At 49.6% G+C, this 16186-nt stretch overlaps 1 protein-coding gene and 1 pseudogene across 1 annotated transcript; one reads left to right on the top strand and one right to left on the bottom strand.

Annotated features, from left to right (window-relative positions):
- Positions 1 to 1000: 1000 nt before the first annotated feature.
- On the top strand, positions 1001 to 16170 carry QPRT (quinolinate phosphoribosyltransferase). Its single transcript, XM_025415834.3, has 4 exons — positions 1001 to 1778; positions 14329 to 14864; positions 15549 to 15680; positions 15754 to 16170. Exons 1-4 carry the CDS (start codon positions 1766 to 1768, stop codon positions 15970 to 15972), a joined length of 900 nt encoding a protein of 299 aa, XP_025271619.1. The 5' UTR covers positions 1001 to 1765; the 3' UTR covers positions 15973 to 16170.
- Positions 4398 to 4707, bottom strand: LOC112640083 (40S ribosomal protein S27-like; annotated as a pseudogene).
- Positions 16171 to 16186: the final 16 nt, after the last annotated feature.

Raw genomic sequence — 16186 nt, forward strand, 5'->3', positions numbered from 1 at the left:
TGAAACTGGCATCTAGGAGGATGGCCTGAGGTAGTACAGCCCAAGGTGAGAGCATTATTCTAGTACAATTTGGATATAGTGGGGGTCTGGCCTAAGGGCAAAAAGAAGGTGAAATCTGAAATGCATTTATTCAGAAAATCAAATTTTAGACCTAATTGGCTGCTGGGTGATAGAGGGAAGAATGAAGTTAGGCTTTGAGGGCAGCCCCTGTGGTGCAGCGGTTTAGCGCCGCCTGCAGTCTGGGGTGTGATCCTGGAGATCCAGGATCCAGTCCCACATTGGGCTCCTTGCATGGAGCCTGCTTCTCCCTCTGCCTGTGTCTGCCTCTCTCTCTCTGTGTCTCTCATGAATAAATAAATAAAATCTTAAAAAAAAAAAAGAAGTTAGACTTTGAGATTTCTATCCTGGGAGGTGGAGGAGATGCAGATCGGATTATGTAGAAATGCAAAGGGATGAGCAGTTTTGGGGGAGAACATAAGTTAATTTTTAGAATTTAGGAGGGAAGTCAGAGCTACAGATTTGAGAATCATTTGATTGTAGATAGTAATTTAAATAATGACACTAAAAATAAATAAATAAATAAATAAATAAGTAAGTAAGTAAATAAATAAATAAATAAATAAATAATGACACTGATGGATAAATGCATAAACTGTGCCATTCACCGTGCAGCATGAGAAGGGAGCCATGGAGAGAGGCTCAGGATTTAGTCAGGACAGGCTAGCCGCTGTAACAAACAACCCCCAAATGTCAGGGGTATAACTCAGGAGAAGTTTCTTCCTTGCTGCCATTGGAAAGTGGGCTTCCATAAAGTCATGCCAGGACCCAGGCTCCTTCTATTTTGCGGCTCTGCCATTCACCAGATAGGGAGGATAGAGAGAGGGCAGCATGATGGGAAGGTTTTCAAGGGCCAGGTCTGGAAGTGACGGTATCACCTTCCCTCACATTCCACTGGACAGAATCCAGTCACGTGGCAGCCTCAGTGCAAAAGAGCCTGGAAATGTAGTTTAGCTGTGTCCCGAGGGGGAGAAGAGAAACTGTCCCACCACACCGAGGGAACACCAAAATGTCGACTATAGGAAGAAGGACTTGCAAGAGCCAGCAAAGAGCCTTCAAGAGAGAAACCCGGATAAACATGGCATCGAGGATAAAATAGTTAGAAGCCTGGACTAGAGTGAGACAAGCAAGGTCCTAGGTGCAAGATGGACCCTGGGAAAAGGAGTTAAAGGGAGGGAAGGGTTGACTTTCTACTCTTACTCATAGAGTTTTCTCACTTGATTATCAGTTGAACCCACAAGGGAGGAATTATCACATCTTACAGCTAAGGAAAATGAGGCACAGAAAAGGCCAAGAAGGTATTCAAGATTAAAAAGGATGGAATTAGGATCTGAACCCAGGACCGAGGCTGATGATTTTCCCAGGGCGCCCATCAGAGAAGTTTTCCAGCCTGCTCATGTGAAGCCTGGGGAGGGCTGAGTGTGTGGAGGGTCCTGGGCTTCTGGCTCAGGGAGAAGACTTCTGAGTTACACACTTCTGAGCTACACAAATGAGAGCTCCTCCTGTCCCACGTAGAGAGCAGAAGAAGGTGTGTCCAGCGCCAGGGGTCCTGGGAGAGGGCAGGAGAGAGCTCCAGAGAACTGGAGAAGGGCTGGCTAGACCTGGCTAGACCGGCCCCTTCCTCCTTCCTCTGGCAGCCCCACCCCCACTCTGGGCCTCTGGGTTGTGGACTGAGAGTGGTCACGCCAGCCCTGCGCCTCCAGCCATCATGGACCCTAAAGGTAAAGGAAACCCCCAGGCCTCTCCTCTCTGTCCCTGCTTCACCATCTCCCCTCTCCTGCCTCCCTCCTCATCCCAACTAATCTCAATCCCTTAGCCCCCCTCCCCCACCAAAGAAGATCCATTCCCTGCCCCCCCTGCTTTGTCCTCCTCACGCCCTCTGACCTCTCTGAATCCCAAGCAATTCTTCTGTCTCCTGAGAGCCTCTTCTTTCTCTTTCTATAGTCCCCAGCGAGTTCTGGGGAGAAAGGGGCTTGAGCCCCAGGAAAGGAAAGGTCCAGAGGGGTCTGGAGGAGGCCCTGTCTGGGGAGCAGCTCTGGACTTTGCCCCATGCTAGCCAGCAGGGAGGAGGGGAGGCAAAGTCCTGTCCCTTATGTAGCCGGTGGGGGAGGGGACTTGAGCCCCGTGACTCTGCCTGGGGTGGGGGTGATGTCGCAGTGGAGAAGGAGGGCGAGTGGTCGATGATTGGGGCCAGGCTCTGGAATCAAAGGCTCCTACTTGAATCTGGGCTCCACCTGGAGCAGGCTGTGTGACCTCCGGCAAGTCACTTGACTTCTCAGAGCCTCATCTTCTTGCATCTGCAAAATGACAATACTAGTTCCCAGCTCATGAGGCTGTAGGGAGGACGAATGTCAGACTCACAGAAGCTATTGGCCAGTGCCTGCAGGACAGAAGTCGGGCTCCTTCTAGAGCTGTCTGCATTTGCCCTTCCCCCTTTCTGGGCTGCTTCTTCCTTGGCTCTCATCTGCCTCCCCTGCTTTGGGGCTTCTGGTGCCCCCCCACACACACACCTGGCACCTCTGGCTAGGCTGCGGAACCAGCTCTTGGGGATCCAAACAAACTTTCGGTTTAGAAATGGCCTCAGAGTCAGAGCCTGGATTCAGCCCCATCCCTGCCACCCGCTAGCTGTGTGACCTCAGACAAAATGCCTCTCCTCACTGTGCCTCAGTTTCCTTACTGATGAAGTGAAAATGTTGTCTTCCCTTGGGTTGTGGGGAGGGCTTGATGAGATAATACACTTCCAGTGCCTACTACATAGGAATCCCTCGGTGTAGTCATGCTGGTGGTGGTGCTGACTCCCCAGGTGTGTCTCTGCAGCCCTGAGCCCTCCCTGGGTCCCAGTCCCACACTTGGAAGCCTTGCATGTCCATCTCCACCTGACAACTCACTGGCATGTCAGACTCAGAGACATCCCCTCATATCCTCTCCATGTCTATCCCTACTTCACCATCCTCCTACTTGGACTGGAAACTCAGGGTCATCTGTGACTGTTCATCCCCCCTTGCACCCCAACATCCAGACAGTTGCCACGTCCTATGGACTCCCCTTCTCCTGAGCGTCACCTAAACCTCTAACCTCTTCGTTTTCTGTTCCCACCTCCTTCTGGGGAGCAGCCTGGTGGAGGCTTCCTTTGCTTTGCTGCCTTCTTTCTGGTGATGTGTGTCCATAACTCTGGACTGGCATTGATCAGTGCCTCATGGGAATAAAGCAGGGAGGGTCTAAGGGAAAAGTCTAAGGGGTGAAGCAAAAGCTGGGGATGTGGCAGCAAGGAGGGGTGAGGACAGAGTTGGGGCAGATGTAGATGGCAGGCTGGTGGGCAAAGATGGAGAGGTCAGGCCTGGCCCAAGCATGAGCAGGGCAGGGTGGGAGCAGGGTGCAGGGTGCAGGTGCTGTGTTCCCTTACAGCCTTGGGAGCAAAAAACGTCCTCACTACCCTTCCCCTGGCCCCCTGTTCCTTGCCCGGGCTGTTGCTGCAGCCTCCCATCTTGTATCTTTCAAGAACACCAGGCGCAGTTTAAATATTTAAACTTCCAAGTGATTTCAGATGGAATGTATCAGTGATTTTTCTTTTTGCCTGTTGAACAAGACCCTGACTCGTTCCTATCATTCAAGGCCTGCTCAGTCTGGCCCGGTCCTGCCGTTCAGCCCCCTCTTGCTACTCAAACCGATCTGAAATTCTTTTTTTTTTTTTTTAAGATTTTATTTATTTATTCATGAGAGACAATGAGAGAGACAGAGACACAGGCAGAGGGAGAAGAAGGCTCCATGCAAGAAGCCCGATGTGGGACCGGATCCCGGATCCCGGGATCACGCCCTGAGCCGGAGGCAGACACTCAAATGCTGAGCCACCCAGGTGTCCCCCGATCTGAAATTCTGTAGAGCATTTTACCACTTGCATGATAGGCAGTCCCTTTGAGCCCTTGGAGGGCTCATTTCTCTTCTTTAGAGAGAGAAGGGGATGAGAACAAGAACTTTAGCTGGGAGTTGCTGTGCTCGTCAGCCTCTGTCTCCATCTGGTGTTAGCCAAATGGATCAACAAATAAAGAGCTGAGGGATGGCTGAGTGGGTCAGCAGCTGGGCGTCCGCCTTTGGCTCAGGGCCTGATCCCAGAGTTCCAGATGAGTCCCACATCGGGCTCCTTGCGGGAGCCTGCTTCTCCCTCTGCCTGTGTCTCTGTGTCTCTCATGAATAAATAAATTTTTTTTTTTAAAGCCGAATGAACAGGGCTGTCACGGTCACACCCAAAGGGGTTCAGAGACATCTGTCAGGCATTGGCTCAGCACTTGTCGACCACTTCTTGCCCTCCTCATTGTGGCCCTGTGATTTTTCCTTTCCTTTCCTTTCTTTTTATCCAAAATCTGTTTATTGGGATAGTGTCCCACTCATCTTGATTCAGGGCGCTTTCAGTGCTGCCTCTGTATGAAGGCACATCCTTCCAGAAGGCTTGCTTTTCCTCCTGCAGGCTGGCAAAGGACAGTGGAACAGCCAGCACACAAAACCATGGTGTGTGCATGGCTAAAGACGGTGGTGATTTTGTAGCATCCCGAGCACTTGGCATACATGAAGTAAGAGTTGGGGCTCTACGCCAGGCGCTTCTTCTCCTCTTCCTGGGGACTAGGATGCAGGCAGGAGGTCCTTCATCAGGGACATGTTCCCGTGGGGAGGTTGTCACTGCAGAAAAGCCCTGTGAGGATCCCTGGGTGGCTCAGCGGTTTAGCGCCAGCCTTCGACCCAGAACGTGATCCTGGAGACCCGGTATCGAGTCTCACATGGGGCTCCCTGCGTGGAGCCTGCTTCTCCCTCTGCCTGTGTCTCTGCCTCTCTCTCTGTGTGTTTCTCATGAATAAATAAATAAAATCTTAAAAAAAAAAAAAAAAAGAAAGAAAAGAAAAGCCCTGTGATTCCTGCATGAAACCGACTCTCAGAGAGGTTAGCAAACCGCCTGAGGTCACTCAGTGTGTAGGTGGTGGAGTCCAGTTCCAGCCCAGGTGTTTCTGACTCCTGAGCCGGGTGTTCTTACTACTGCATGGACAGAGCCCTGGAACCATGGGTGTGGTTTGCAGAACTCTGTGAATGTTGACATGATAAGCACATCACAATTTAAAAATATCACTCAGTGCTAGATTATGGCGGTTGGGTGGGGTAAGTGAGGGGACTCTGGAGCCACTCTGCCTGAGTTAATGACTCTAACTCCCCACTTCCCAGCTGTGTGAACTTTGTGAAATCTGGATGTGGTTTGTGGTCTCTCAGTGCCTCAGCTTCCTTATCTGTAAAATGGGGAGAATAATGGGACCTATCTCATAAGGTTGTTGTGAGGATCGAATGTGTTGGTATATATAAAATGCTTGGCACTGCGCTTTAGAAAGTGCCAGCTGCTATCTATCTATCTATCTATCTATCTATCTATCTATCTATCTATCCATATATCTATCTATCTATTTATGTCATCTCTACCCTCAACATGGGGCTCCAACTCATGACCCCAAGATCAAGAGCTGCACGCTTCACTGACTGAGCTAGCTGGGCGGCCCCTTCCTGACTTGCTTTTAGTTGAACACATACCAGAGCTGTAGCTGCAAGCACAGGCCATGTCATTACACACAAAACTGAAAACAAACACTTGTTATACTCATCTTAGGTGCATTCATAGAGTCTCCCTTTGTGACCCATCCATCCCAGACAAGAAACAGTTAAGTGACTGATGTAAAGATGAAGGTATGGGCGTTCTGATTCTGATCTAGTGCAAGAAATAGCCCAAGATGCATCCCCTCAGAAACAAAGATGCCCATTTTCAAAACTTTATTTAAATCCAAGTTAGTTAACATGCATCACATTATTAGCCTCAGGAGTAGAATTTAGCGATTCACCAGTTGCATATATCATACCCAGTGCTCATTCCATCACGTGCGCTTCTTCATGGCCATCACCCAGTTACCCCATCTCTCTGTCTACCTCCCCTCCAGCAACTCTGTTTGTTTCCTGGAATTAAGAATCTCTTATGGTTTGCTTCCCTCTCTGTTTTTATCTTATTTTATTTTTCCTTCCCTTCCCCTATGTTTATCTGTTTTGTTTCTTAAATTCCACGTATGAGTGAGATCATATAATTGTCTTTCTCTGATTGACTTATTTCACTTAGCATAACACTCTTTAGTTTCATCCACATCGTTGCAAATGATGCAACTGTTTAGGACTGTTTAGAGCCCTGTTTAGGACTGCATTCATTCTTTTTGTGGCTGAGTAATATTCCATTGTATATATGTACCACATCTTCTTTATCCATCCATCTGTCGATGGACATCTGGGCTCTCTTCATAGTTTGGCTATTGTGGACATTGCTGCTGTGAATATTGGGGAGCATGTGCCCCATTGAATCACTAGGTTTGTATGCTTTGGATAAATCCCCAGGAGTGCAATTACTGAGTGGTAGGGTAGCTCTATTTTTAACTTTTGAGGAACCTCCATACTGTTTTTCATAGTGGCTGCACCAGTTTGCATTCCCTCCCAGCAGTGTAAGAAGGTTCCCCCAGAGATGCCAATTTTAATAAAACTTTAGTCAACTAATGAAGAGATCAGGGTTACATCTCACAGGGTAAAACTATATATAATCTGTGAAGTCTAGGCATCTTTTTTTTTTTTTTTTTTTTAAGTCTAGGCATCTTGAGAGAACTTTTACATATAACAACTGGAAGGGTAGAAGGTGGGACAGGGTGTTATAGCTGTCCCCCCTGGGTGGCAGTTTCTGGGCAAGGTCTCCTCAGGCACCTGCAAAAACAGCGCTCCCTTCTCTGAAGTTCCTTTCAGTAACAGCTGCTAAATAGAAGAGCCGCATTTTCAAAGCTTCCCCCAGGAATCCCTTTTGTTGGAAACACATGAGAGAGTGGGGGCCTGAAACAAACCAGATGTACTTGCTTATGTTTCACAAATGGAACACGGAGCAGATAATATTCTGACCGAATGGTAGACAAGCCCAGAACAATGGATCTCGAAGCCTCCAAGAGAGCAACCCTTGCTGGTGGAGGCAGCGTAGGAGGCACAACCTGAATCTACACGGGTCATTTCCTACTCTGCTCTGTAAGGAGTTTCCTTTACATTTCTGAGCCTCAGGTCTCCATCTGTAAATATGAATGAGCTCTAGCTTGAGGAACTAGGGGTAAGATTTGTGACAAAGTGCCAGGCCTGTGGCAATGTGGCAAGTGCCTGGCGTATGGTAGGCACCAGTGGTTGGTAGCCATGATTCCCTTCCTGCAGTTCTGAAGCTCTCAGCTCTGCTATGAATTAGAATTAGGTCACCACATTGTAGACCCATTATGTTAGAATCTCTGGGGGGTGGGACCCACGCATCAGCATTTTGCTAAGCTCCGCAAATAATTCCGTTGTGCAGCCAAGGTTGAGAACCACTGTCTTACCCACCCTAAGGAAAGCTTTCCTTGACCCTGTCAAACAAGATTTCTTGCTGTCCTTTCCTCCGTCCCTTCCTTCCTTCTTTCCTTCCGTTCTTTCTTCCTTTTCTTTATTATAGAGAATTTCAAATGTACACAAAAGTAAGCAGAAAAGTAAGGATGGACCCTCATGTACCTATCACCCAGCCTCAACAACCACCAACTTTTGGCCAGCTGGGCTCCATCCACACATCTTCTACTTTCTACCTTTCAGGAACACCTTAAAGCAAAATGGGCTAATAAGTCTTTTCTTTTTCTTTTTTTAATTTATTTATGAAATTTTTTAATTTTTATTTTTTAATTTTTATTTATTTATGATAGTCACACAGAGAGAGGGGGCGGGCAGAGACATAGGCAGAGGGAGAAGCAGGCTCCATGCACCGGGAGCCCGACGTGGGATTCGATCCCAGGTCTCCAGGATCGTGCCCTGGGCCAAAGGCAGGCGCCAAACCGCTGCGCCACCCAGGGATCCCTCGTAAGTCTTTTCATACATGAACATCTTGGTGTGTATTTTCTAAAAAAGATGAGGACTTTTCTTTTTGTTACAACCACAATACAATGATCACAACTAATTTTTTTTACATCTGAATTATTTAAAAATTTCCTTAATGTTATTAAACATCCAGTGTCCAGATTTCCAGTTGTCTCATAAATGCTTTAATTTGGTTTCAGTTGTTTGAATTAGGATCGAAATAAGATCCATGTTGTGATTGGTTAGTATGTGTGTTAAGATTCTTTGTGTGTGGGATCCCTGGGTGGCTCAAGCGGTTTGGCGCCGGCCTTTGGCCCAGGGCGCGATCCTGGAGACCCGGGATTGAGTCCCACGTCGGGCTTCCAGTGCATGGATCCTGCTTCTCCCTCTGCCTGAGTCTCTCCCCCACCCCCTCTCTCTCTCTATGTCTATCATGAATAAATAAATAAAATCTTAAAAAAAAAAAAAGATTCTTTGTGTGTGTGGGTGCCTGGGTGGTACAGTAGGTTAAGTGTCTGACTCTTGGTTTTGGCTTAGGTCATGATCTTAGGGTTGTGAGATAGAGCCCTGTTTAGGACTGCATGCTCAACACAGTCTGCTTGAGACTCTCCCTCTCCCTCTGCCCATGACCCCATACTCTCCAGTGTGCTCTTGCTCTCTCATAAATGAATGAATCTTTTTTAAAAAAAGATTCTTTTTATTATTTATTGCTTATTTATTTTTACAGATTGTAATTTCTTTATTTGGAAGAGAAAGAGAGAGAGAGAGAGAGAGAGAGAGAGAGAACCAGACATGGAAGGAGCAGAGGGAGAGGGAGGAGGTTCCCTGGCAAGCAGGGAGCCCAACACAGGTCTCTATCCCAGGATCTGACCTGAGATCAAGACCCGAGCCGAAGACATACTCTTAACCAACTGAGCAACCCAAGTGCCCCTTTTACTTATTTTTTAAAAAGATTTTATTTATTTGAGAGAGAAAGATAGAGAGAAAGCACGAGTAGGGGGAGAGGGGGAGGGACAAGCAGACTCCCTGCTGAGCAGGGAGCTTGATTCAGGGCTCTATTCCCGGACTCTGAGATCATGACCTGAGCCAAAGGAACTCAGACGCTTAACTGTCTGAGCCACCCAAGCATCTTTCTCTTAATTTTTTAAAGAGTTTATTTTTAAGTAATATTTACACCCAATGTGGGGCTCGAATTCACGACTCCAAGATTGAGTTGCATGCTCTATGGAGTGAGCCAGCCTGGTGCTCCGGGAGCATTCATTCTTTTTTTTTTTTTTTTAGATTTTATTTATTTATTCACGAGAGACACACACACACACACACACAGAAAGGCAGAGACACAGGCAGAGGGAGAACAGGCTCCAGGGAACTTGTTGTGGGACCCGATCCCAGGACTCCAGCCAGGGTCACTTCCTGGGCCGAAGGCAGGCGCTAAACTGCTGAGCCACCCAGGGATCCCTGGGAGCATTGGTTCTTAACCCTCATGTGCATCTGAAACACAGGAGGAGGTCTTCCAAACTTGGATGCCTGGGAACCACCCATAAAAGATTCTAATTTGGTTGGTCTGGGCTGGGGCTGAGCAGCAGAGTCTGAAGAGCTCCTCAGGTGGGTTCTTGCTTTCTCAGTTCTGCAGAGAAGAGTGGTCTCACACCCCACCTCCACTTCCTCACCTCCCATGCACTACTTGACCGTGATGATATGGCTTCTGCCCCCACTGCACAGCACTCCGAGTGCTCTGGCAATGGCCTCCCCGCTGCTAAGTCTTATGCCCATTTGCAGCCTGCCTTCTACTTGCTTCTGCTCACATCCTACTTCTTGAAACCCTCAGCTCCAGACACCCACTCCCTCCTGGTGCTGCTTCTCTTTTTAAATACTGGTACTTCCCAGAGGCCTCCTCTTCTTCCTGACCTGGTGATCTCACCCACTGCTATGCTTAGTCATCACTCATTTCTGCTGGTGGCCCCCAAATCTCCATTCCTCACCCAGTGTCTCACCAGGACCCACCATCATGGTGTGGCCAGGCACATCCTTCCTGCTGGCATCTCGACCTTAACATCTGCAAAGCCAAAGTCAGTCGTTCCCCCCAGCTCTGCTGCTTCTCAGCTGCATCACCAGCTGCACGAACCTCCTTGACATTCAGCTTCTGTGCTTGTAAAATGGGAATAATCCCCTGTGGTGAGTTTCAGACGAGAGAGCCCAAGAGAAGCGTGGTGCCCACGGCTGGCACACTGCAGGCATGCAGGTTGCTGCCTTCTGTTGTCCCCATCCTCCACCCTGAATAGTTCCTTGTGGCAGTTTGCAGCTACCTATGGCAGAAACCCAAGGCTTCTACATCTCATGAGCTGCTAATTCGGGCAGATCCTACCTTAGAAACAACTCGCACATTTGCCCCTGCTTGCTCTTCCTACGGTTCTGCCCAAGCTCAGGGCTACATCTCTTCCTGTCTGGCTAACTGCCTCAGCCTCCTTTTGCCTCCCAACCTATCTCCAGTCAGTGTCTGAATTGACCCTCCTGAAACAAAATCATAATTCCATAATTCCCTTGCTTGGGGTACCTGGCTGGCTCAGTTGGTCAGTCAGTAGAGCGTGTGATTCTTGATCTCGGGGCTGTAAGTTCAAGCCCCATGCTGGTTGTCGAGATTAGTTATAAATAAAATCTAGGTGGATCAGTGGTTGAGCATCTGCCTTGGCTCAGGTTGTGATTCTGGGGTCCCAGGATGGAGTCTCACATCGGGCTTCCCATGGGGAGCCTGCTTCTCCCTCTGCCTATGTCTCTGCCTCTCTCTCTGTGTCTCTCATGAATAAATAAATAAAAAATATTTTAAAAAATAAATAAAATAAAATAAAATAAAATAAAATCTTAAAAAACAAAAAACAAAAAAACCTTGTGCTTAAAATTCTGTGATGGCCCCTAGGATCTGTCCAAACTACACAGCTAAATATTTTAGTCCTTTTTCACTCTGGCCATCCCATTTCTCCCCTTACAGCCTTTCTCTATTTTCTTGCTTTTGAGACTTGGGCACCAGCATCTTCAGCATGAAACGTGTCTCCCCCACCACCACCTCATAGCTCTGCCTGGCAAACATTACTCATCCTTCAAGGCCACAGAACCTACCTCCCTCCTTCCTCACAGACACTTAGTCATTTCTTCCTCTGTGCTCCCACAACCCTCGGTAGATGCTCAGTTATCCTTTAGCAGACACATCTACTGTGTGCCAGACAGTGTTCCCGAGAGCTTTGCAAATATTAAAGTACTTAATTTTCATACAGCCCTATGAGGTGCTTATTTTTGTTATCCCTATGACAAAGGAGGCACCTTTGAGGTCCTGGAGATGCTCTGTCACTTGCCCAAGATCACTTAGCTGAAGATGGCCGAGGCAGTACTGGAACCCAGGCCATCTGGCCCCAGAGTCTGGGTTCTCATTCATCTACCATGCAGCCTCTATGCTAGGATGAGTATCACTGAACACCTAGTATTAAGCAAATCAGTATGAAATTGCCAATATTTGGCCATCTTTGACCCATAAAAATAGCACATTTGTATGGTTCCATGTGTTAGGCACTTGGGATGGAGCAGAAAACTCTGGGTGATGACATTAGAGCATGGGTGAAGATCAAGGAGCAGAGTGTACATGTGACCCAATAGGGTGTCTGCAGAGCCCCCTGCCAAGGAAGTGCTAACTAAGAGAAGACCTGAGAGAGGAGTGGAAGGAAAGGGGGAGTTTGGGGGAAGGGGGAGGGAAGGGACTTCCAGGCAAAGGCACAGCCTTGGAACAGCATAGGCTAAGGCCTGAAAGCTAAGAAGGAGGGCTGCCAACTCTGTTACCCAGCAATTAGTACCTGGCACAGAGCGGACGTTCAAGAAGGATTTGTCAGGGCAGCCCGTGTGGCTCAGCGGTTTAGCGCTCCCTTCAGCCCAGGGCCTGATCCTGGAGAACCGGGATCGAGTCCTGTCCTATGTCAGGCTCCCTGCATGGAGCCTGCTTCTCCCTCTGCCTGTCTCTCTCTCTCGAATAGATAAATAAGATCTTTAAAAAAAAGAAGGATTTGTCAAAAAAATAAATGAAAAAGGGAGAGAAGTATCAGCTGGAGCTGATACAATGAAAGTGGGGTTTGAAGCAGGAAGGTGATTTACTTTTTTATTGTCTTATTTTAAAGTCAGATTTAATGAGGCATAATTACAGAGAGTAAAATTCACCCTTTTCGGTATACAGTTCTGTGAGTCTTGACAAATGCATCAGTGCTGTAGCCACCATCAGAGAAAATATAGACTCATTCAGTCCCATCCCCAAAACTCCCTGGTGCTGCTCCTTTGTGGCCAGCCCCCCCTCCCCTCAGGAAACCACCAGTCTGTTCTTTTGCTGTGGTTTTGTTTTTTCCAGAATGTCATATGGATGAACTCAAATAGCACATAGCCTTTAGAATCCGGCTTCTTTACTTAGAATAATGCATTTGAAATGAGTCCCCTATTGTGTGTGTCAGTAGTTGGTTCCTTTCTATGTTGCCAAGTAGAATTACACCCCAGAGGTGCCTCACAGTTTGTATATCATATATTCACCAGTTGAAGGATTCACATTCACTTTAAAAAGCAAACATCACTACACCTGGTGTGGATGGAGCTGGAGCTTCTATATCTCTGTTGTATGTCCAACAGCCTTTTGCCTGGCTGGCTGGTGGAACAGTGGAGATGACAACTATGTCTTTGTCATATTTACTTTGCTGTCACAGTCACTTTGCTCTCAGTACCCAGCCAGGGCACAACTGGCTCTGAGTGAGGAATGGAAGCCATTTGGGGCAGAATATGAGCAAGGAGGGCCAGGTAAAATTACTGAGGGTGGGGAAGGGGTGAAGATTGGGTGCTTGACTTTGGGGAAGAAAGCCTTATTTTGAGGGTAGAGCAAGCCAGAATGCCTGTTTTAACTTCAATGTGGAGCAAAAGTGAGGAAGCAAAACAAAACCCAACATACTATCCAATCAAAACCCCCTAACAGGGACGCCTGGGTGGTTCAGGAGTTGAGCATCTGCCTTCAGCTCAGGGTGTGATCCTGGAGACCCGCATCGAGTCCCGCATCGGGCTCCTTGCATGGAGCCTGCTTCTCCCTCTGCCTGTGTCTCTGCCTCTCTTTCTGTGTGTTTCTCATGAATAAATAAATAAAATCTAAACAAAAACAAAGACAAAAAAAAAAAAAAAACCCTAACATGCTATCCAATGGTCTCCCCCTGCCACGACGACGGGAAGCGCCGTCCATTCAGGGCTCGCGCCCAGGAGGCTGCAGGTCTTCTCCTGGCCGACAGATGGCGATGTTGCACCGCGCCCGAGCTCACCCATTCAATCCACAGACCTTAGGAGCGGGTTAACGGCTAAACGCGGGTAACGTGGGCGGGAAGGACCACTCGGTCCACAACTTTCTGAGAAAAGACTCGTCCACACCGCTGACGCTGTGCCTCACAGAGCAAGGGCTCAAGCCCAATTTCCACTTACACCTTCCTCCTTGTACAGCCCCTATCTCTAGAGAGAGGACAGTTCTTTAAGATATCAGGCATGAAGGGGAAGGGACCCCAAGGTCTGGTCGGCCTCCAGTTTGCTGTGTGACCTCAGCGCACTTGCCTTTCCTCAGTCTCCACATCTGTAAAAACCGGACTTTCCAGCTATAAAATACTTGATGCTACAGAGCAGACATACACTTATTCTGCTGGGGGCCTCCACTCATAACTAATCCTTCTGTGCCAGATGCCAGGGAGACTGGAAAGGCTGCAGGTGACTCTCAGGTGCCTTCTCTTCTGGTTGGTAAATAGCTGTTGATGCAGCACTAGGTTTGCCACTTAATACAGGCCACTGGGTTCAATCTGAATTTCAGATAATCAACAGATGATTTTTAAGTGTAAGTCTGTTCTAAATATCACCTAGGATATATTTATACCAAGAAAACTTTGGTGTTTGGCAGAAATTTAAATTTAACCAGGTGGGGATCCTGGGGTGGCTCAGCGGTTTAGCGCCTGCCTTCAGCCCCAGGCCTGATCCTGGAGACACGGGATTGAGTCCCACGTTGGGCTTCCTTCATGGAGCCTGCTTCTTCCTCTGCCTGTGTCTCTGCCTCTTTCTCTCTGTCTCTGTGTCTCTCATGAATAAATAAATAAAATCTTTTAAAAATAAATAAATAAATTTAACTAGGTGTCCTGTGTTCTTACTTGCCTAATCTGACACCCTTGTCCAACCCACAAGCCCGTCTGAGGGGAACCCCAGATCTTTGCCCTGACTGGCTAGCCCCCAATTTAGCTGGTCATTAGATGTTTTGACAACCACCCCGGATTGCAGGGAGGCGTCCTCAGTGTAACCCTGTTCTCTGTCTTTCCCTCCCAGGCCTGGAGCTGCTGCTGCCCCCCACCACTCTGGCCGCCCTGGCGGACAGCTGGCTCCGCGAGGACTGCCCAGGCCTTAACCACGCAGCCTTGGTTTCGGGGGCAGCCCCGTCGCAGGCGGTGCTGTGGGCCAAGTCCCCCGGGGTACTGGCCGGGAGGCCTTTCTTCGATGCCATCTTTGCCCGAGTCAACTGCCAGGTGTCCTGGTTCCTCCCTGAAGGCGCCAAGCTGGTGCCGGTGGCCAAGGTGGCCGAGGTCCGGGGCCCCGCGCACTGCCTGCTGCTGGGCGAGAGGGTGGCCCTGAACACGCTGGCCCGCTGCAGTGGGGTGGCCAGCGCCGCCGCCGCCGCCGTCGAAGCCGCCAAGGGGACCGGCTGGACCGGGCACGTGGCTGGCACCAGGAAGACCACGCCCGGCTTCCGGCTGGTGGAGAAGTTCGGGCTCCTGGTGGGCGGGGCCGCCGCCCACCGCTATGACCTGGGAGGGCTAGTGATGGTGAAGGACAACCACGTCCTGGCCGCCGGAGGTGTGGAGAAGGTGAGGTGCGTCCCGCTGGGCCCCTGCGCCGGCCCTGCTGCGCTCCCAGCCGCAGCCCCCGCCCCCTACCAGCGACCGCCCCCCCAACCACGCCAGGGTGAACAGTGATGGCTGGGGAGTCTGGGGTGCTGGACCCCCACTCCCACCCCCTTGGGCATTCGCGCCCTCAGGTCAGATGGGCTGGTGGCAGACTTCTCCAGCAGGGCCCTGGGACTTGCTGTGATGTTCAAAAGCAAAGGGTGGTTGAGCTGCTGGGAACCTGGTGATGGTGGCTCTGTGACCTTGAGCAAGTTGCTCGAGCTTCCTGGACCAGTTTCCTATTTGAAAATGTTCTTAAAGATCCCTTCCAGTTTTGTTTGTTTTTTTTTTTCTTCTGGTACAAGAAGATGTTTGTATTATAGCAGGGGGACAGGACCCGTGGGCAGAAAGAGGTGCTTTCCAGTTTTACTGTTCTTGAGTCAAATTGGACTCCCATCCTGGTGCCAAATATGGCTGATATTTGGCCATTTTTTTGGATCCACAGAAGGGGTAATTTCATGTGGTTTCACCTAATGTGAGGGAAACCATCCCGTGGCCTGACCTTTTCATTAACCCCAAGCTCATTATCCACCTGGGGCCTTTCTGGGGCCAGGCCCCCATGTCAGGTGCCACTGTCCTCACTCACCTTCTGGGCCTGCCCTCCAGGCAGTGCAGGCGGCCCGGCAGGTGGCTGACTTCACCCTGAAGGTGGAGGTGGAGTGCAGCAGTCTGCAGGAGGCTGTGGAGGCCGCCAAGGCCGGAGCGGACCTCGTCCTGCTGGACAACTTCAGGCCTGAGGTGAGGCGGGGTCTGCTTCCGGGGAAGGGGCTGAGTCAGGGACTCTCACCTCCCCTTGGCTTATGTCCCACAGGAGCTGCACCCCACGGCTGCTGCGCTGAAGGCCCAGTTCCCCGGTGTGGGCGTGGAGGCCAGCGGAGGCATCACGCTGGCCAACCTCCCCCAGTTCTGTGGGCCCCACATCGACGTCCTCTCTCTAGGGATGCTGACCCAGGCTGCCCCCGCCCTTGACTTCTCTCTCAAGCTGTTTCCTGAAGGGGCCACGCCCATGTACAATGCCCACAGGTCCTAAAGGCAAAGAGGATGCAGCCACCAGTGGGATAGCATGGTTTCTTGGGACCCTCAAGGTTGCCCCTAAGTATAGTACACGACTCTCCCGGCACTGGCCTGGGCTGCAGTCTGGCTCTGCCATCTACTGCTTATGTGAGTTGGAGGGGCTGACTTCACCTCTGTTCATCTGTACAATGGGTCTAATAAATGAGCAACCTTACAGATGTCTTTGGGTG

This window comes from Canis lupus, chromosome 6 (genome assembly GCF_003254725.2).
Source record: "Canis lupus dingo isolate Sandy chromosome 6, ASM325472v2, whole genome shotgun sequence".
NCBI lineage: Eukaryota > Metazoa > Chordata > Mammalia > Carnivora > Canidae > Canis > Canis lupus.

What these genes read in the sequence shown, in the direction of transcription:
- QPRT (XM_025415834.3), top strand. An exon ending in CCGCCGGAGGTGTGGAGAAG is followed by an intron (nt 14,865 to 15,548) that starts GTGAGGTGCGTC and finishes CCTGCCCTCCAG; the next exon opens with GCAGTGCAGGCGGCCCGGCA. An exon ending in TGGACAACTTCAGGCCTGAG is followed by an intron (nt 15,681 to 15,753) that starts GTGAGGCGGGGT and finishes TATGTCCCACAG; the next exon opens with GAGCTGCACCCCACGGCTGC.